Raw genomic sequence first — 21,112 nt, forward strand, 5'->3', positions numbered from 1 at the left:
TTTACTTGATGATCCCCCCACCATGTGAGGCTGGGATGAACAAAGCAGGTGGATTTCACACACCTGCTTTCCCTTGTCTTCTCCCACAGTTGGCTTTGAGTGAGGCCTGGGGAGATGTGCTGCACCCACTAAATCCCAGCACCCCCTGCTTAGCCTGACGACTTACATCCCAGAATGAGAAGGTAGGATACTTCTTTTGAGCAGGCTCAATGATCTGATATTCCCGGAATCCCCTGAGGCCTTGACGGAACATCTTACACACCCGATTCATCATGATGACGTCCACGGTGAGCTCGTACAGTCCCTGGAAGCAGAGCGAGCCAGGTCAGTGGAAGCCATCTGCCTCAGACAGCTACAAACAGGGGGGAACCAGATGGGATGAAATGCTGTGGTGTATTAGAACAGTGCTTACACGATCACGAGGCTTGTTGTAAGGGGTTAGGGTACTAGAGGGTTGTGGTGCTGGTTTAGGGGTACTGGGGGTTGAGCCTAGTACCTTGAGCATGCTAGACATTGGCTCTAGTGCTCAGGTACAGCTCCACTCTCTCAGGGGGGTAGAAAACCTGTTGAAATTTTGTTGGTAGCTTTAAGCCAGCCTGGGCTAGGAGCAGAGGACATTCAGGGCATTCTCCCCACTAGGAGCCAATTGGTAAACATTTGCCAGTGCACTGATTGATTGACTGATTTTACTTTTGTGGAAAAGAATAAAGAATATAAGTAACTCTGTGTGCATGAGTGTGCATGCCCGGGCGAGAGCACATGTGTGCTGGGGCAGGGGCGAGTCAGGTGATTTGAAGAGAAAATGGTTAAAAAAAAAAAAAAAAAAAAAAAAATTACTGTTTTGAACATAGGAGAGAAAGGAAAAGGTCGAAGAAGAAGAAATGTGAATGGCCGGGTGACAGAGAAGGACAAGGCCATGGATTCTCTAGGCTGAGCGTCTCTCCAGGCTGCCAAAAGGAAAGCAGGCCTGCTGATCCATTCTTATTTCATTTATTTATCTATTGGTATGGTGACTGCCCGCTCTTTTACTGATTGCATTTATGACCTTCCGTATGCTAGGTAGGGAAGGACTCTAGCACGGAGTGCTGTTCCCAACTTCTAACGCGTGATTCTAGTCCAAGAAGACCTCCACTGTAATGAAGGCTAAAGCAACTGCATTCTTTTAAGCCATTAAACAATGGTTATTCGGGGCTGTCGAGATGGCAGTTCAGTGGCTAAGTACACTTGATGACAAACTCAAAGACTGAAATTTAACACCCAGGGCCTACACAGTGAAGAGAGACTTGTCCTCTGAGCTCCATGTGGACAACAAGGCGTGCATGCACAGGAGCATGAGGAGATGAATCTCAGCGTTAAATGATGGCAGTAAGTCACATCACTGATAGGACGCTAATACCTAATCTGTGGAATCGGACTGAGGGCAAACAGGCCATCCATCCCGAACTGGGTCTGGGAGTCAGAGCAGACATCGACTAGCCAAGCAAATGCATAGGATGGTGAAGAATCCAGACCTGAACAGGCTAAAAGTCAAGTAAGACTTCCATGTCTTCAAAAGGTCAGTTTCTTGAGGAAAAAAGGAATGGGGAATGTTTTAGGATTCTAAAAATTAGAAGAAAACTTCAAAGGATGTTTATTGAGCCTTTGAGTCTATGATGACAAACTACAAAAGGTCTGAAGAGACACTCAGTAAAGGCTGAGCCACACACACAAGCCTGAGGATTAACCTCTAGCACCAAATAAAAAAGCCGGGTGGGCTGGCACGCGCTGGTGATACCAGCAGAGAGGAGGGTAGATAGGGAGATCCTGGGCTAGATCCTAGCCAACATGGCACATTCCAGGCCAGTGAAAGTCTGTACACACACACACACACACACACACACACACACACACACCCCAAAGGAAACACTGCTTCAGTTGACCTATGACCTCTGCACACATGTACATACAAATGCACCCACTCCAACATTTTTTTTTAAGAATGGGGCTCACAACATAGACCCAACTGTCCTAGAACTTGCCATGTAGATCAGACTGGCCTCATACTTAGAGGTCTATCTCATTCTACCTCCCAAACGCCAGGATTAAAGGCACAGAATACCCCACCTGGCTTCTACAACATACTTGAAATTCTCTATTTTCTATATATGGGTGTTTTTCCTGAATCTTGTGTATGTGCCTGGTGCCTACAGAAACCAGAAGATGCCACAGGACTCAGAAGGTAGACGCAGGAGGACCAGGACTTCAAGGTCATACCCCACTGCATGGGGAGTTCCAGGCCAGCCTATCTCAAAAGTAAAAACAAGCAGTAATAACAATTATAAAAAGATACTTTAAGAGACAAGACAAAGAAATTAAGACTATAGTGTACATTTTTATACATTTTATAGTATAAAATGATTTTAATAAAATTAGCTTTTTTTTCTTTACTTTTTTCTAAGCAGTGTTTCATGGAGCCCAGGCTGGACTTTGAACTTCTAATCCTCCTATCTCCAGCTCCTGAGTGCTTGGATTACAGGTGTGTGCACCAGTCCTAGTTTATGGGGCTCTAGGGATCCAACCCAGGGTCTCATACACACTAGACAAATGTCCTATTCACTGAGTACGCTTTAACATGTTCTCACTATTATAAAGACATTCTTGTTATACAGAGTGATGGATTGATTGGTATTTTTCTAGACAAAGGGTTTCTCTGCGTAGCCCTGGCTGCCCTGGAATTTACTCTATAGGCCAGGCTGGCTTCGAACTCAGAATTTTGCCTGTCTCTGCCTCCTGAGTGCCAGTATTAAAGGTTGCACCACTATTACAGCTAATGCCTTTGTTTCTGACTTTCATAAAAATACGCAATCTGTGAGCCAGTCAGTGGGACCAGCAGGTAGAATGTGCTTGGCCAGAAAGCCTGGTGACCTGAATCAATTCTGGGAACTCCACAGAGTTGTCCTCTGACCACCACACCACCACATGACATGAGTTCTTCTCCCTCTATACCATCTACATGCACATATAGTTAGCATAATCTGGGGAGGGTCCCGTTGAGGGGCTGGAGATGACCTTTGTGGCAGTTACAGAGGCTGAAACTTGACAATTAGGGAGGCCTGGGGGAGAGTCCTGGCTGCTGGAGCTCCTCAGGTGAGGAACTGGCCACTTCTCTGTGTTGAGGGTTTACAAGGTTTACAAAGAATACAAAGTTTACAAAGTGAGTCCAAAGCAGGGAAAGCCTTTCCTGCCACTTGAGTGGTGTGAATATCCAACCAGAGGCTTGCTGCCTACTGGTCATGTGACCTTTATGTGTAACCGCATCTGTTGTACTGTTCTCTGTAAAGAGCAGTAGTATGGGCACCTATGCAGGCGTCCTGCCGAGGGCGGGTGCAAAGAGAGTAAGTCTTGCTATCCTTGCTGCCCTGCACATTTCCTCTCGGTTCCAGAAAGAAAGGTAAGAACACGATGGTGGAGCTCACCCAGGAGTGGGAGGCTATAGTACGGGGAATCATAATCCGGTTCTGAGCATCTCTGGATCTTCTCTTCTTTGTGTCAAGCTGTGAATGTGAGAGGCGCAGAGAGACCACCACTCCTCCAAAGCCTCTCCCACACCTGCCTCTTCCTTGATGCCTGCTCTTTCAAATCTTCCCCTAGCCTGAGGCCTGCCTCACTTCTTCTGCCATGGAGACCCACCAGTTAGAAGACACTATTTCTCCTCATGGTTCCTAAACTGGCAAATGGCACAACTGGGCCTTTTCTCTTTCCTGGGAGAGGACAATATTCCCCTATCAATCAAAATGGAAACAAACAGCTTCCTTCAGTGGGAAGCTTCTTACTCCTTACACCCTGCCAACAGCTGCTAGAATCTCGGTTCCAAGAAAAAACGTATTCTGAGAATCTATTGATTGCACAAGCAAAAATTCTGGAGAGAACGGAAGGCAACAGGACAGTATCAGAATATTTCTAATATTCAATGAGCTATCACAGGCATTGTGCTTGTAACCCATGAGGAGCCTAATTTCAATCCTCTTTATACAGACACTTGGGGTTCAAAGTGGCTAGATGACAGCCCAGTCATTGAATGGTCTTAAAGTAAAAGGCATCCAGCTCACTAGGACATCCAACACTTCAGGCCAGGGTTACTCTGAGGGTTGAGACACTAGGGAGTGGGGTCATGGCTTTGTCCCAGAAGTCACATCAAATCAGTACAATCAGAATCCTTCAATCAACTGCAAGAAAATGCTGAAAGCTGGTAAAGTAAATGACTCTGTGTCCTAAAAGCAAAGAAAAACAGCAATTACGGTTGGATGCTCTCCTAGGGAGCTGTACTCCACAGGACAACTATTACTTCAATTTGGTTTTGTATCAAGATCCTCAATGAAAAACTGGGATTGATTTCGAGTAGCACAGGATAGACCTTTCTTTCTAGGTGTATCTGCAGCCAACCCCCGACCACTAGAGAAAACAAAGAATACTGAATATAGCAAAGACGGTCAGAATAGAGGCATAGACTGGAGAGTCAGAGGTGTGCCCTTGGCAAAGCATCTGCTTAGAATGCATCTAAAAGGGTCATAGTAGACCTTAAATAACACACACACACACACACACACATCAAGTGCACATACACACACACACCAAGTGCATGCATACACACACACCAAGTACGTACAAACACACACACACATCCCGAGTGCATACACACACACACACACACACACACACAGAGTGCATACACATTCACACACACACACACACACACACACACACACACACCACACACATTATGTTCCAACACACTATTCAGGGAAAACTAAGAAATCATTAGAATAAGGTCTGTGGATTTATACATGTTTCCTGGGTTTGCAACTGGACTCTATCATGCAAGATATTACTATTGGGGAAAACTAGGTGAGGAATACCAGACCTCTTTTCTTTGCACTACTTTTACACCTCTCTGAGTCTAAAACTCTTGGATCCACAGGAGTTACAGTGGGACTGAATCAATGCCTCAATAGATAAGAGCACTTGCTGCTCTAGCAGAGGACCTGAGTTTGGTTCCCAGCATCCACATGGCAGCTCACAACTTGTAACTCCAGTTCCTGGGGATACCACACCCTCTTCTCGCCTCTGTGGACTTTTGCACATACAAGGTACATATATACTCATAAAGGCTTGCACACATACACACTAATAGAAAAAGAACAGTTATGGTTAAAATCGAAAGAAAGAATCAACATTACAAAAACAGTACTGACAAAAATGTATAATTTTAAGCAAAAAATGTTTAAAATCTGTAAAAAAAAAAAAAAAGAATCAACATTACAAAGTAAAAAAACAAAAGGCTCAGCACATTTTAAAAATAAGATTAAGACGGTGTAGCAGCATGGTGCATGCCTTTAATCCCAGCAACTCACTCACAAGGCAACTGGATCTCTGAGTTCAGGACCAGCCTGGTCTGCAAAGTGAGTTCTAGGACAACCAAGGCACAGAAAGCATTTCTGAGAGAGAGAGAGAGAGAGAGAGAGAGAGAGAGAGAGAGGGAGGGAGGGAGGGAGGGAGGGAGGGAGGGGGGGAGGGAGGGAGGGAGGGAGGGGGGGGAGGGAGAGAGAGAGAGAGAGAGAGAGAGAGAGAGAGAGAGAGAGAGAGAGAGAGAGAGAGAGAGAGAGAGAGAGCAGTCATTGATGAGATAAACAAGGGGATGGGCTTTTGAGAAATAATCAAGTCATTGCAGAAACAAAACACATGAGCCTTGTTGACAACAGAAGAGAAGAAGCTGGAGCTAGACATAGAGGAGAATGACTGACAGGAGCTTGGGATGTAGTGTGGGCGGCCTGCCTCATATGCACAAGGTTCTGGATTCCACTCCCAGACAGATGCGCAAAAGAAAAACATGAAAGGGGCCAAGAAATCCTGTAGCCGGTGATTACAGGAGTGTAAGAAAGAGAAGGAAGATGTAAGAATATGAATTCTTTGATTTTTTTTTTGATGTGGTATTTGGGATGAAGCCAAGGGTTCATTAAGGAACCTCAGTCAAGTGCTTGCCCAACAAGTCCAGAGACTTGAGCTTGATCCACTTACATAAGAAACCAGCTGCAGTGGCACTCAGCAATACCAGGCACAGACAGATGGACCCTGGGGGTTTGCTGGTCAGGCAACCTAGCCTAGCCTATGCAGTGAGCTCCAGGCAAATGAGGGACCTTGTCTCAAGAAACAAGATGGGTGACTGGACATTGCTCAGTGATTAGGAGCACTGACTGCTCTTTCAGAGAACCTGGGCTCATTTCCCATAAAGCACCCACATGGTGACTGACAACCATCTATTAATCCAGTTCCAGGAGATCTTATGCCCTCTTCTGGCCTCTGCATGATACACAGAAGTATACTCAGGCGAAACACCCATACCCATAAAATAAACATGAATCTTAAAAACAACAGTAACAAGATGGATGGCGCCTAAGGATTGACACCCCAGGTTAACCTTGGATCTGCACATGCACCTGAAACCACACACATGTGCACCTGTACAGATGACACACACAAATACAAACACCTCCATTAAGAGGGATGGACAGATGGCTCAGTGGTTAAGAGCACTCACTGGTTTTCTATCCCATCCAGATTCTATACTCAGCATCCACATGGTGGTTCACAACCATTTGTAACTTCAGTTCCAGATGATCCAGTGCCCCCTCTAGCCTCTGAGGGCATTAAGTACATATATGGTTTTACAGACATACATGCAGGCAAGACACCTGTACACACAAATTAATTTTAAAAAAAACTAAAAAGAGACTTGCACTGTTGCAGTAAATTTTAAAAAATAAAAATGGTTTATCTCGTTTCCGGCCCCGGGGTCTCACTCCTCAGGCCCAACCCTGCCTGATACAGAGCCTGGTCCAAGCCACCACGGCCCAACTCCTCCACACAACTCTCTTCCCTTTGGTGGTTTACTACCACCTGTTCTCTACCTCTGTCTCAGGGTATTTCTGTACCTCAAAATCCCATACAACTCTACAGTCTGATAGCTTCTCGTACAGGTTTGTATGTTCAACTCTCAATCCACAAACCCTCTACAATCCACAACCACAACAAGATTACATCAAGTAGACAAAGATACAAAGTGCCCTTCTATATGGGATATTAGACCTATAAACTCCTTAATGTTCATAGCTATTTAACACCAATAAATCCCACCTGGGTCCAGCTGGTCCTTGGGAAGCTCCATGTTGCCACAATATCTAACCTCTGCCCTCTGACCTCCTCAGAGCTCTCTGCCCCCTCTACTTCCCTCGCCCCGCCCAGTCACTGGCTTTCCTTTATTTTACTAATTGAAATGGGAAGGTTCAGTTGGAGTCAGGTGACTAGGCAGCCCTTCTTGGGGAAGTGGAATTAACATTAAAATACAAACAGCTTCAGGACAATCTACATTGTATAAGATGGAAGCAGGTGAAAGGAAAGAAAGACAAAAGTATGTTTTAAATGTATTTTAAAGATTATGTGTACCTGTGTAGTGGAGTGGGTGTGTCCACTTGATTGCAGGTACTCTGGAGTGTAGAAGAGGGCGCTAGATCCCATGGAGCTGGAGTTACAGGTGGATGGTAGGCTCTCAAGGTGGGTTCTCAGGGCAGAACAAGGGCCCTCCACAGAGTCATAGCTCTTAACAACTGAGCTACCTCTCTCCCACCCAGCAAAAGTCTTTGAAGGCCAATGAATATTCATTAGCCTATCAAGTACAAGAGCAATGGCTCTGTGGATATAAGCACTTGCACCTATTCCCATAAACTATTCTCTGACCTCCACTTATGTGCAGTGGTACACACACACACACACACACACAGACATGGTTGGATATTCTAGCTGAGTGATGAGACACCTGCCTAGTAGACACAGGCTGCAAGTTCCATCTCCAGCACTAAGGAGGGAGAAAAGCAGAAAATGGAATCTCCTAAGGATTTAAAAAGATATGTATATGTGTGTTCTGCCTTGTCTTAGTTACTATTCCATAGCTATAAGAAGACACCATGACCAAAGACACTTAACACACCAAATTAGTAGCTTGGGGCTGGAAAGATGGGTCAGTGGTTAAGAGCACTGACTGCTCTTCCAGGGGTCCTGAGTTCAATTCCTAGCGTCCACATGGTGACTCACAGCCATCTGTAATGGAATCTGATGCCATCTTCTGGTGTGTCTGAAGACAGCTACAGTGTACTCACATATAATAAATAAATCTTTAAAAGGGGGGGGGGAGTTGTTTACAGCTTCAAGGGGTTAGTCCATGCTCATCCTAGTGGGGACTGTGGCAGCTCTCTCTCTCTCTCTCTGCCTCTACTGCCCTCTTAACTCTCCCATGACCTGAATAAAAAATTCTATTCCATACTATACAATTGTGTGGCTGGTCCCTCGGGGAAGGGATTCCCAACACGGACCCCCCCAGAGGCATCTCCCTTACCCCCAGACCTCGCCGCACCTCCATGGGCCATATGCCCCCCCACTCTCTTCATCCTTCCCCTAACATTGGTGCCGTGACTCAGATCGTCATCCTTTCACAACATTGGTGCCCTGTGACTTTTCCTTCCAGTGACTTTTCCTTTCATTGGTGCCCCGTCATCTTTTCCTTACAGCCACACCTCCCCCAAAAAGGCCATACCTCCTCCAATGCCACACCTCCTAATCCTTTCCAAACATTTCTGTTAACTAGGGACCAGGCATTAGAACACATTAATCTATTGGGAGCCATTTTTATTCAAACCACCTGCATATGTCACACACATCTATGTGAGTCTGGTGATAGGGGAGACCAAAATACTGTATCACATGTATTGGATACTGGAACTGGACATACAAGTGGTTGTGAAACACATATGGGGGTGTTGGGACTCAAACCTGAAAGAGTAGCTGGTACTCTTAAACATTGAGCCATCTCTCCTCCTCCTCATAGGGGATTTGTTTGTTAGTTTGTTTTTTCGGCACAGTGTTTCTCTGTGTAGCCCTGGCTGTCCAGAAAGTCACTCTATAGACAAGGCTAGCCTCAAACTCAAAGATTTGAACCCACTGTACAAAATGGTATGATTGATTCTCAAAACGTTAAATACAATACTAATATCTGACCAAGCAATTTTACCTATAGATACATAAATCAACTGAAAATATTAACCCAAACACCAACATCACAGAAATTTCATCCATAATAGTCAAAGGGTTAAAAAAACTAATACATTCAGAACAGGTAAATTAATTATTAGAATAAAACCATAAAACCACTTACTCTTTTTGTAAACTTTGTCCAGATCCTTATCTTCTGTGTCGATGATATCTTTTTCTGTAAAATTTGGGAGAACAGAATGTCTGTAAATAAATACATATATATTTATACATTCATTTCTGAGTATATGAATGAGGAATATGATGGTTTAAATAGAAATGGTCCTGTCTTAGTCAGGGTTTCTATTCCTGCACAAAACATCATGACCAAGAAGCAAGTTGGGGAGAAAAGAGTTTATTCAGCTTACACTTCCACATTGCTGTTCATCACCAAAGGAAGTCAGGACTGGAACTCAAACAGGTCAGGAAGCAGGAGCTGATCCAGAGGCCATGGAAGGATGTTGCTCCCCTGGCTTTCTCAGCTTGCTTTCTTACAGAACCCACGTCTATCAGCTCAGGGATGGCACCACCCACAATGGGCTGGGTCCTCCCCCCTTGATCACTGGTTGAGAAAATGCCTTACAGCTGGATCTCATGGAGGCATTTCCTCAACTGAGGCTCCTTTCTCTGTGATAACTCCAGCTGCGTCATGTTGACATAAAACCAGCCAGTACAATTGACCCCTTGTTAACTTGACACATAAACACAACACTATTAAGCCTCAACCATTACTTTCTTGTAGTTATTCATCCTCAAGATCTAAATAATCTTAAGAATCTCAGTCTTTACAAAATTTTAAATATTAAAATATCAATCCCTTTAAAATATTCAATCTCTTTTAAAATTCAAAGTCTTTTTTCAATTTAAAGTCTCTTAACTGTGGGCTCCACTAAAATACTTTCTTCCTTCAAGAGGGAAAAATATCAGGGCACAGTCACAATCAAAAGCAAAATCAGACTCTAAGCATCCAATGTCTGGGATCTGCCCACAATCATCTGGGCTCCTCCAAGGACTTGGGTCACTTCTCCAGCTCTGCCCTTTGTAGCACACACCTTGTTTTCTAGGCTCCAGCTGCCTGTTCTCCACTGCTGCTGCTGCTCTTGGTGGTCATCTCATGGCACTGGCATCTCCAAATCACTGCTGTCTTCCACTGCAACTAGGCTTCACCAATAGCCTCTCATAGGTTCTCTTCATGGTGACAAGCCTCAACTCCTTTGCATGGCTCCCTTCAGTCCTGGGGCACTAATTGGAACTGAGCCTGTACCTTTACCAATGGCCTTCCATGGCCTGTCACAGTGCTGAGCCTCAGCTGCTCTTCACGAACGTTTGATTCCTTCAAAACCAGCACCACCTAGGTGATTCTTACTCATTATCAAGTCCAACCACAGCACGAGGTACAACTTTTGCTATTTTGGAACACAGCTTCTTTGTGCTCTCAGAAAACACTCCCCAGAAGATTTCACCTCAATGTTGTTTGTTTCTTCTTAATCACCACTAATTTCTTAGCTCCAGCTGACCAGCATCAATGTAAAGTAATGTAAAAGTTTTGCTTTAGTAATTCTGGTATCTTGTTAATCACAGCTGATTCTTCAGCCCCAGCTAACCAAAACCACAGAATCTCTATAATCAAAACACCAACATCCCTGATAAGAGTCTTTAATCTTCCCTCTGAAATTTCACAAGCCAGGCCTTCATCTTCTGCACTGTTCTCAACATTATCTTCCAAGCTCCGATAGAACATCCCACAGAGCTCTTAATATCCCAATGGCTCTTCTAGCTCAACACTCCAAATTCCTTCCACAGTCCTTCCCAAAACATGGTCAGGTTGCCACAGGAATACCCCACTCCTGGTACCAATTTGTCTTAGTCAGGGTTTCTATCCCTGCATAAAACAGTATGACCAAGAAGTAAGTTGGGGAGGAAAGGGTTTATTCTGCTTACAATTTCCACATTGCTGTTCATCACCAAAGAAAGTCAGGACTGGAACTCAAGCAGGTCAGGAAGCAGGAGCTGATGCAGAGGCCATGAAGGGATGTTACTTATTGGCTTGCTTCCCCTGGCATGCTCAGTTTGCTTTCTATAGAACCCACACGTACCAGCCCACGGATTGCACCACCCACAATGGGCTGGGCCCCCCACCCTCCTTGATTCCTAGTTGAGAAAATGCCTTACAGCTGGATCTCATGGAGACGTTTCCTCAACTGAGGCTCCTTTCTCTGTGATAACTCCAGCTTGTGTCACGTTGACACAGAACCAGACAGTACAGTCCCCATAGACTTATGTGTCTGAATGATTAGCTCACAGGGAGTAGCATTATTAGGAGAAGTGGCCTTATTGAAGGAAGTGAGCATGGGCTTTGAGGCCTCAAAAGCTCAAGATACTTCACTCTTGCTGTGGTTCCAGTTGTAGAATGTTCTTCTCCAGAACCATGTCAGCCTCAGTGCTCCCGTTCTTCCCCAATGTTGATAATGGACAGAACCTCTGAAACTGTAAGCCAGCCCCAATTAAATGTTTTTCTTTATAAGAGCTGCCATGATCATGGTGTCTCTTCATAGCAATAAAATACTAAGACAGGGAGTTAGTTACTATTTAATGGGGAAAGTTTGCTTTAGATGAGAAAAAGTAGGAAGCTTGGGAGATGTCTAGACCATAGCTAGTGCCCTGTAATGTGGGTGAACTAGATGCCACAGAATGGACACTTCATTAACAGTTTGAGGGTACACTGGCACACACCTGTGATCTGGCACTCAGGAGGTAAGGACGGTAAGCTCTGTAGTTTGAGGTCATTGTCCACTACAAAATAAGTTTGAGGCCAACCTTGGAAACATGGGACTCTTTCAAAGAGAACCAATGAACAAAATGGTCAATTAGGAGGTAGAAACTGGAGAATCTCAAGTTTGATCCCAGCCCGGGCTACAGGGGAGCTCCAATCTTAAAAAACAAACAACTCCCCCAAACAAACAAACAAAACCAAAAATTAAAATAAATGTAGGCCAGGTGGTGATGGCATATACCTATAATCCCAGCACTCAAAAAGGAGGGCAGGAAGATCTCTAAGTTCTAAGCCAGCCTCATTTATGGAGTGAGATCTAGAACAGCTAGGTCTACAGAGAAACCCCTTCTAGAAAAAAATAAAAACAAATAAAACAGTAGCAAGAACGAGGGTACATTGTTATAGTCCTCATATAACCTCAGCAAAAAAAAGAAGTTAAAGATAAGATAAAACCACAGCGAGACACCACTGAACACCTGGTTGTAGCATGACTTTTTTTTTTTTTTTTTTTTTTTTTAATCCCTGGCTGGTCTGCAACTCAGAACTTCATCTGCCTCTGCTGGGATTAAAGGTGAGTACCCCACACCCAGCTTCAGTAATACTTTTTAAAAACTTACCAGTATGCCCACCAAGTGGCAGGAAAGACCCATTCAATTCTGGGTCCTGATTCCTGGTCCCACAATGGCTAGCATGCCTACTCTCTGAGCTTTAGCTTCCTGTCTGGGAAGCAAAGGGGCCATCCTAGGATTCTAGGAATCACAGTGTTTAATCTTTATTGTCAACCTGATTATAGTAAGAAACATCCAGGAGCTGAAAACATGGCTCAGACGTGAGGAACACTCCCTGCTCTTAGGGACGACCAGAGTTCAGTTCCCAGTGCCTACATGCAGTGGCTCACAACCATCTGTAACTCCAACTCCAGGGATCTGATGCCTCTGACCCCTGAGGGCACCTGTACCACTCATGTACAGATGCCCACATAATTTAATATAATAAAAATAGGGGCTGGAGCGATAGCTTAAGAGTTAAGACACAGGCTGCTCTCCAGAGGCCCTGAGTTCAATTCCCAGAACCCATATGATGGATTTCAAACATCAGTAGCCCTAGTTCTACTTGCCCTTTTCTGGCCATATAAGCACATGGTGCACCAACAAACTTGCAGGTAAAATACCCATGCTCAATAATTTCTTTTTTTTTTCTGAGACAAAAAGAACTGTCTAATAAATAGATCAGACTGGCCTCAAACATATAGAGACCATCCTGCCTCTGCTTCAAGTGCAAAGATTAAAAGTGTGTGCACTACTCCTGGCCCCATACAAATTTGAAAAATGTAACATTAATTATAATAATATTTAAAAAATATTTTTAAGAGCAAAACTGCCTAGGAGTTCAGCTCAGCTTTGGATATGTATAAAATGGCCTAAGGACAGTTAGATCCTGAGGGCTCTGATCCAAGCGAATCCTAAAGATAAATTAACCCTTTGGAGACATGATATCATAGCATTATTAGATGGTGGAACTGTGGAAGGTAGGATCTGAGAGGAAGAAGCAGGTCCTGGGAGTGTGGGGAGAGGGGACTGTGTTTTGCCTTGGATTCTTTCTGTTTTCTTCTTTTTCTGCTTCCTAGCCAGAAAGAACTGAAGAAGCCCACCCGGCACCGACCCCTGTTGTCTTCCATGTGTTCCGCCCAAGCACTGCGATCCCAAACAATTCTTTCCTGCAGTTGTCTTTGGTACTTTGTCACAGTGATGAAAAGCAGGGATACTTTTGTGATAAAAAGTAGTGATATACAATCAGATATTTATTTCCATTTGATTCTCTTTGAGTTTAAGAAAGTATGGGATCCTTAAATACTCAAAATCAGACATTCTGAAACTAAATATGGGAAGAACTTTAAGCACTCAAAGATGACTACATTACTGTAACAGTTTTAAAAGGTTTCAGTATCGCAGTAGGGAAAACAGCAGAGCTGCGGCTGAGGCTGTCAGTCCTTGCAGCCCAGAACCAGAAAATGGGGGGCAGGAACCCTAAACTGTCTCTGACCTCCAAAGGCCCACCCCCGATCACTTCTATCTGTTAGACCCACCTTCACAGCAGCAAGCATCTAAAAATGGCCCCATGAGGGAACTTCCAGCTTCAAACCATAACCAACAAGGCAGAAACTGTATTAACATCATGCTGGGTTGCTTATACACACTTTTAATCCCAGCCTGATCTACAGAGTGAGTTCCAGGACAGCCAGGGCTACACAGAAAAACCCTGTCTTGAAAAACCAAAAACTACAAAAGGAACCAATCACACAAAGGAGTTTAATTGAGGCTGGAGAAATGGCTCAGTGATTAAGGGCACTACATGCTCTTCCGGAGGATGGAGGTTCAATTCCCAGCACCCACATGGCAGCTCACAACTGTCTGTCACTCTAGTTCCAAGGGCTCAGCTCATGTCAAAGCACATGTAATAAACTTTTAAGATGCTGCTCTTTTTTTTTTTTTTAAAGTAGAATCTCTCTACTATTTTTGCAACTTTCTATTTTGCAAGATTCTATGAGTCTATATTTCCAAACAAGTGTTTTGCTGTGCGTATTCTTGAGCCAGGGTCTCACTATGTAGCTCAGGTCGGTCTGGGACTCTCAATACCGCTGAGGGGATGACAGGACTATAGGTGAGCTATGGTACCCAGCAGGTTAAAAAAAAGGGCTCAGACTTCCTTTCACAGTCCATAACATGCCATATTTCTAGTTTCCTTCTGATGCTGTGCTAAAACACGCTGACCAAAAGCCACCCGGGCAGGAGAGGGTTAATTTGACTCACACTTTTCAAGTCACACTCATGGGGAAATACTGTCTATTGGCTCACTCTCTGGTTCTTGCTTAAGCTGACTTTTCTTTAAGTTATTTTTATTAGTTTTAATTATGTGTGTGTGTGTGTGCATGTGTGTGTGCATGTGTGTGTATGTGTGTGTGTGTGTGTATCCCTGCATATGTGTATAAACCCATGAGTGAGTACAGGTGCCCAAAGAGCTCAGAGGAGTTGGAGAAGCCTGGAGCTGGAATTGTATGTGGCTGTAAACCACCTTATGTATTATGTAGGTGCTGGGACTTGAACTTAGGTCCTCTGGAAAAGTAGTACCTGCTCTTAACTGTTGAGTCACCTCTCCCCATCCTTCAGCTAACTTTCTTATACAGCCCAGAACCACCTGTCTGGGGAATGGGACCACCCATAGTGGGCCAGTCCTCCCTGCATGAATTAAAACCATCAGGACACAACCCCTCACAGACATGCCCACAGGCCAACCCGACACTCAACTGTGTGAAATGGCCTAAGGACAGTTAGATCCTGAGGGCTCTGATCCAAGCGAATCCTAAAGATAAATTAACCCTTTGGAGACATGATATCATAGCATGTCTTCATGAGACTTCTTCAGCTAGTTGTAGGCTGCATTGAGTCGCTGCTACTAACTAGGACACTGAGTCAAACATGTGAAGAGCTCTAGAAAAGCCAGGGAATCATATTCAAACTCTCCCTTCTCAGAAATGAAATAGAAGCTATGCTTGGTTTTTTCTTTTTGATTTAAAAATTTTTTTATTTATTTTATGTATATGAGTACATTGTCACTGTCTTCAGACACACACCAGAAGAGAGCATCAGATCCCTTTACAGATGGTTGTGAGCCACCATGTGGTTGCTGGGATTTGAACTCAGGACTTCTGGAAGAGTAGCCAGTGCTCTTAACCACTGAGCCTTCTCTCCAGCCCTCCCTTTTCTTTCTAACATTCCATGATTCAGGGGATCTCTAAGGTCCCTTTTTCCATCTCTAATAGCCCATGATCCCACTATGAATGAGAACCACCTAGTAGAGATTTAAATCCCACGGTTCCCAGACATCCCTACCCAAGAGGAAGAGGTCTAAGTTCTAAGCATGGGACTCTGCTCTATGGCTTGCTCTTGCAAACTTCCCAGCTTCATCTTTCAGCTGTTCTCCAGATCCTACCCACTTCCTCATCAGGCCTGCAATCTTTAAGTTTTGGTTTTAATCACCATACAACTTTGCACAGGCCATACCATTTAATTCTCAGGAAACTTTTAGTGGACACTGACTGCTCTTCCAGAGGTCCCAAGTTCAATTCCCAGCAACAACATGGTGGCTCACAGTTGTCTGTAACTCCCTCACACTCAGACATACATGCAGGCAAAACACCAATGCATGTGAAATATAAATAATTTAAAAAATAATAAAATAATGTTAATTTTATGAGGTTTTTAGTCTTTGGTAATTTCATACACATATACAATGTATTTCAATCAATCCACCAGATTCCTGCCAGTAACTTCTTCCAGGTCCACCTCAAACTTTTTTTCTTTTAATTTTTAATTTTAAGTATCTTTGTGTGTGCATATATATATATATGTATATATATATATATATATATATATATATATATATATATATATGAGAGAGAGAGAGGGAGGGAGGGAGAGGTTTATGTGTGCACTGATATTAAGGATACATATGCTGGCAGAGGACAGACATTAGATTCCCTAGAATTGAAGTTATAGGTAGTTGTAAGGTGCCCTACATGAATGCTGAAAACTAAAAGGGGTGGAGTGTTGCATTTACTTGATCACATGGTGAAACCCAAGATTGTGTTGTTTACTGGAAAAACCTGTATCTAGTTAGGCTATAGCTCATTCCTTAGCTTACTACCTTTAATCTGTCTTGAATACGGACACACTCCTTAGCACAAACCTTTAATCCCAAACAATGAAAGTTAGTTTGGAGAAGGAAGCGCCCACGTTTGCAAGTGATGTCTATGAGTTGAGTGGCAGACAAAGTGACGAGCCAGAGAAAGATTTGACAGAACAGGATGTGCCCAGCTCTCGTGAGAAGAGGGAAAGGAAGCTACGAGGGGCAGTGCAGAGAGAGGAAGGAGCAGTTTTTACTGGAACAGTGAGTGGTACAGAAACAGGTCGCAGAGACATAATAAACTAGACATAAAGACAGAATGAGCCAGAGAATGAAGAGCCAGAAGATTAGAACATATTGCCAAAAATAGTTTGAGGCTAAGCAGAGCAAAACATCAGAGGCAGAGAGAGAAACCAGAATAAATCAGTCAGCTTAGAGAGCAGTTTGAGCCAGAACAGCTGAGTTGAACCAGACAGTTCTGAAAGAACTAGAAAGGGTGAGCTCATTCAGCTGAAAACCTTCTAAGCCTAGATAAGACTCTACATAGGCTAGAAGCTTCCAGGACTAGGCCTAGCTTAGCAGATAGAGGCAGTAAGACTGAAACAATCACTACAGGAAAATAAAAGTTACAATTCCAGTGGAGACAGGGTTTCACTATCTAGCTCTGGCTGGCCTAGAACTTGCATATGGATCAGGCTGGTCTCAAACTCACAGAGATCCACCTGCCTCTGTCAAGTACTGGGATTAAAGGACTCTGCCACCATAGCAACCTTAACATGCACTGTTTTTGTTTGTTTGTTTGAGACAGGGTTTCTCTGTGTAGCCCTGGCTGTTCTGGAACTTGCTCTGTACACCAGGCTGGTCTCGAACTCAAGAGATCTGCCTGCCTCTGTTTCCTGAGTGCTGGGACATAAGGTCTGTACCCACTCCCCCTTAACCAACCATATCTCTAGCTCCAGGAAGCTTATTTTTTTCCTCTGCAGCAAACCCATCCATGACTCCTCTCCTCTTCCTTGGTGCAGTTGGTTGGGCTGTGTCCTGGCTGGTTCTGTGTCAACTTGACACAAGCTGGCGTTATCACAGAGAAAGGACCTTCAGTTGAGGAAATGCCTCCATGAGATCGATTAGTGATCAGTGGAGGAGGGATCAGACCACTGTGGGTGGTGCTATTTGTCCTGGTGGTCCTGAGTTCTATAAGAAAGCAGGCTGAGCAAGCCAGGGGAAGCAAGGCAGTAAGCAGCATCCCTCCATGGCCTCTGCATCAGCTCCTGCCTCCAGGTCCCTGCCCTGTGTGAGTTCCTGGACTTTGCTGATGAACAGCTATGTGGAAATAAAAGCTGAATAAGCCCTTTCTTCTCCAACATGCTCTTTGGTCTTGGTGTTTTTGTCACAGCTACAGAAACCCTAAGACAGGAGACCTGTCCCTTTCTGGAAAATGCAGATACAAAACATATTTGTGAGTAAGCTGTCAGACAGAATATACCACCTTCCAGGGGCTGTCAGAGACTACACTTTTGCTGGCACCATCTGAATCTTCACTGAAACTTCCATGAGGTTAGTTCTGTTAAGTCTTAAACCCTGGGACAGATGCTGAGTTGAGTAAACCTGGCCACCAGGTTCTCCCAGCATCCCTCAGCACCTGACTATTAGTGTCCTCCTGGTTTGTATACCCTGCCCCCGACCCTGAACTCTACAGCCCAGTGGCTGGGTTGTCCTTCCCTCAGAGGCTCTTTCCTTTATCATCCAGCTATTTTGGTTACCTGCCCGATTTGTACCTTTGGGCTTCCTGGCTGTGACACCTAGTTCCCCTTTCTCCCTTCTGCCTTCCCCTCCTCTCTCTCTCCTCAACATGGCTGAGAAAGACTTGACAGAATGAGACAGAGAAAGGATATGCCCAACTCACAGGAGAACAGCACTGGAAGAGAGACTACTTAAGAGCAGAGAGAGGGAAAAAAAAAGCTGTGGTGATGTGGTGTGTGTTTGGACACAGGTTGCAGAGAGAACTAGGTAGAAACAGGGGAAGTCAGAAAGAGCCAGAAGATTACAACAGGTTGCCAAAGTTAGTATGAGGCCAAGCAGAGCAAGTCAGTTAGAAGCCAAGAGAAGCCAGATTAAATCAGTTATCATGGAAGATTAGATTGTACAGAGGCTAGAAGCTTTTAGAACAGAGAAGGAAATGCTTGGGCTGCCCGGAGCTGTAGATTCACATTGCTTGGGTACCATGTTCATCTCATTCCATCATCTGAGGTTCCAAGCACCCTTACCAACCGCACCATCTCCCTAGCTCTGAAAACACTTTTTAAAGCTTTGTCTTTGCCAGAACTATGTTTACTGGCAACTGAGAGGTAGGTATGAGTGCTGAAGCAAAGAAACCCTAAAAAGATGTTTCCAGACAGCCGATTCCAACATTCTAGACAGCAGCTAGTCAACAAAAATATACTATAAACTCTATGCGTAATTTACAATTTCCACAGTAGTTGCGTTTTTTAAAGTAAAAAGACACAGGTAAAATTTAATAATATAGTTTATTTGACCCCATATGTACAAAATAACACTCAAATATGTAATAAATAAAAGCCCTTTTTCTTTTCCTACACAGACCCATGTGTATTTTACACTATAATACATCTCAATCTCGGGGTATTTATATTTCAAAGGTTCAGTAAATACATAAACTAATGGCCGCCATTAGTTTACAGTCCACTTATTAATCTTAAAGTTAAAAAGTAGTACCCACCGAATCACTTCCTCTTGGTTTTCAAGGACAAGCAAAAATAACAACAAAGAAGCCCTAAGTATTTGTGTTAGGCCAGGAAAGTCTAAAGAATCTTGCCCCAAATACTTTGTCATCCTCAAAATAAAGTGAGATCTATCTCACCTATGCGGGCGACAGGGTGCGTGTATTGATTCTCAGTTCACTTTATAGCTCAGGGATGGCCTCTAGAGCTAGGATTAAGTTTGAGAGGGGCTGGAGAGATGGCTCAGCGGTTAAGAGCACTGACTGCTCTTCCAGAGTCCTGAGTTCAAATCCCAACAACCACATGGTGGCTCACAACCATCTGTAATGAGATGTGATGCTACATATAATAAAATGGGGGTTGCTTGACTTTACTTTAAAGTAGTGGAGCCCCTGTCCCGCTGTCCCTCCCAGGTCATCTGCCCAAGCTCTGACAAGCCCGTGGCCAACCATCACCCTCCTCTACCCAGGACTGTCAGCGCTACCCCCAAGATCCTGGTCAGTAGGGGCCAGCATCTGCCCCAGCAGGTCTAGGTCACCTGCAAGCCAGGTCGTTCCTTCGGTTGGGGTGTCTCCGCCTTTATCTTATCCTCTATGGCCTCTCGCTTCTTCTCTTCCTCCGATCTGGAATCCGATTCCGACTCAGATTTCGCATCCGTCTTCTCGGTCCCCTCCAATGGGAGCTCTTCAACGCTTCCACCCTTACTGTCTGAAAAGCGGGTACGTACGGACCCCCCAAAGGACTTCCCCACCTCAAACTTCACGTGACTCGTAGGGGGCGCCGCTTCCGGATTCGCGGAGCCGTCCATTTCCGGCCGCCGAGGAGCTTCGCTGGTGGAGGTAAGCTCGGCTCGCCCGCGGCCTGTCCTGAGGCCGCGTCCCGCCGTGGTGCGCGAGCTCTGCCCTTCAGCGGGTCTCTCTTACCTCATTCCCGTGCAGACGCAGAAGAAGCGCGTAATTGCGAAACAAAGGGTGACGCCGACAACCGTAGTCATGGCGGCGCCGCAACCCAGCCAGGCCGCCCAAAGCCCCGCGGCGCCGCCCGAGCAGCAGGAAGGATCCGGAGACTGTGCGGCCCCGGAGCCCGACTCCTTGAGCTCCCCCGCCCCGGAGCCCCCCGGCGCACCCGCACTTTTGAACGCGGCGCCGCAGGCTGACGCCGCCCCGCGGCCCGGCGTCTCTCGGCCCGGCCCCGAGACCTTTCGCCAGCGCTTCCGGCAGTTTCGCTACCAGGACGCGGCCGGTCCCCGGGAAGCCTTCCGGCAGCTGCGGGAGCTGTCCCGCCAGTGGCTGCGGCCCGACATCCGCACCAAGGAGCAGATCGTGGAGATGCTGGTGCAGGAGCAACTGCAGGCCATCCTACCCGAGGCCGCCCGGGCTCGGCGGCTGCGGCGCCGCGCGGACGTGCGCATCACCGGCTGAGCGGCGGAGCCCAGGGCTCCGAGTTAATAAAAATTGAAATTGACAGCTGTGTCTGGTGTATCTTGCGTTTGTCCTTTATTTGTTGGGCTTATTTTATGAACTTGTTGCTCACCTTTTCCAGCTGATAGAAGATTCTGTGAGACCGTTAAGAATAAGGCTTTTTATTCCTATATCACTAGGGATTCGTGGAGCTGTGCCCTTAGGCGGGAAATCCAGTTTTTCTAAACCCGCTTGAGTTTTGTTTTGCAGAAGGCCATGTTAACAACGGGTTCAGCTTTCTAGTGTTTTGCTCTAGCCTCTGCATCATACTATCTGGTGTCTGAGCTTTAGGAGATAGCAGTACATAGTGGTTTGGAAGCCGAGCAATAAAATAACTGGCA

The 21,112-nt window shown here is 45.1% G+C and overlaps 2 protein-coding genes across 2 annotated transcripts in view; one reads left to right on the top strand and one right to left on the bottom strand.

The window, feature by feature from the left end:
• The window catches only part of CNBD2 (cyclic nucleotide binding domain containing 2), a gene marked incomplete at its 5' end in the record, with an annotated part of 53,157 nt that extends 33,038 nt beyond the window's left edge, over positions 1–20,119 (bottom strand). The window contains 3 exons of the mRNA XM_080924860.1: positions 167–304; positions 9,242–9,295; positions 19,850–20,119. Of these exons, the coding sequence (XP_080780986.1) occupies positions 167–304; positions 9,242–9,295; positions 19,850–20,119 (462 nt within the window). The remainder of the gene's footprint in view (positions 1–166; positions 305–9,241; positions 9,296–19,849) is intronic.
• On the top strand, positions 20,111–20,779 carry SCAND1 (SCAN domain containing 1). The gene is made up of 2 exons (XM_080924861.1): positions 20,111–20,150; positions 20,250–20,779. The coding sequence occupies exon 2, from the start codon at positions 20,304–20,306 to the stop codon at positions 20,730–20,732; it is 429 nt and encodes a 142-aa protein (XP_080780987.1). The 5' UTR covers positions 20,111–20,150; positions 20,250–20,303; the 3' UTR covers positions 20,733–20,779.
• Positions 20,780–21,112: the final 333 nt, after the last annotated feature.

The sequence above is a fragment of the Micromys minutus genome, assembly GCF_963924665.1.
Source record: "Micromys minutus genome assembly, chromosome: 11".
NCBI classification, from domain to species: domain Eukaryota; kingdom Metazoa; phylum Chordata; class Mammalia; order Rodentia; family Muridae; genus Micromys; species Micromys minutus.

Bases quoted from the DNA above. Each gene is read 5' to 3' on its own strand.
- SCAND1 (XM_080924861.1), top strand. From the start codon at position 20,304: ATGGCGGCGCCGCAACCCAGCCAGGCCGCCCAAAGCCCCGCGGCGCCG.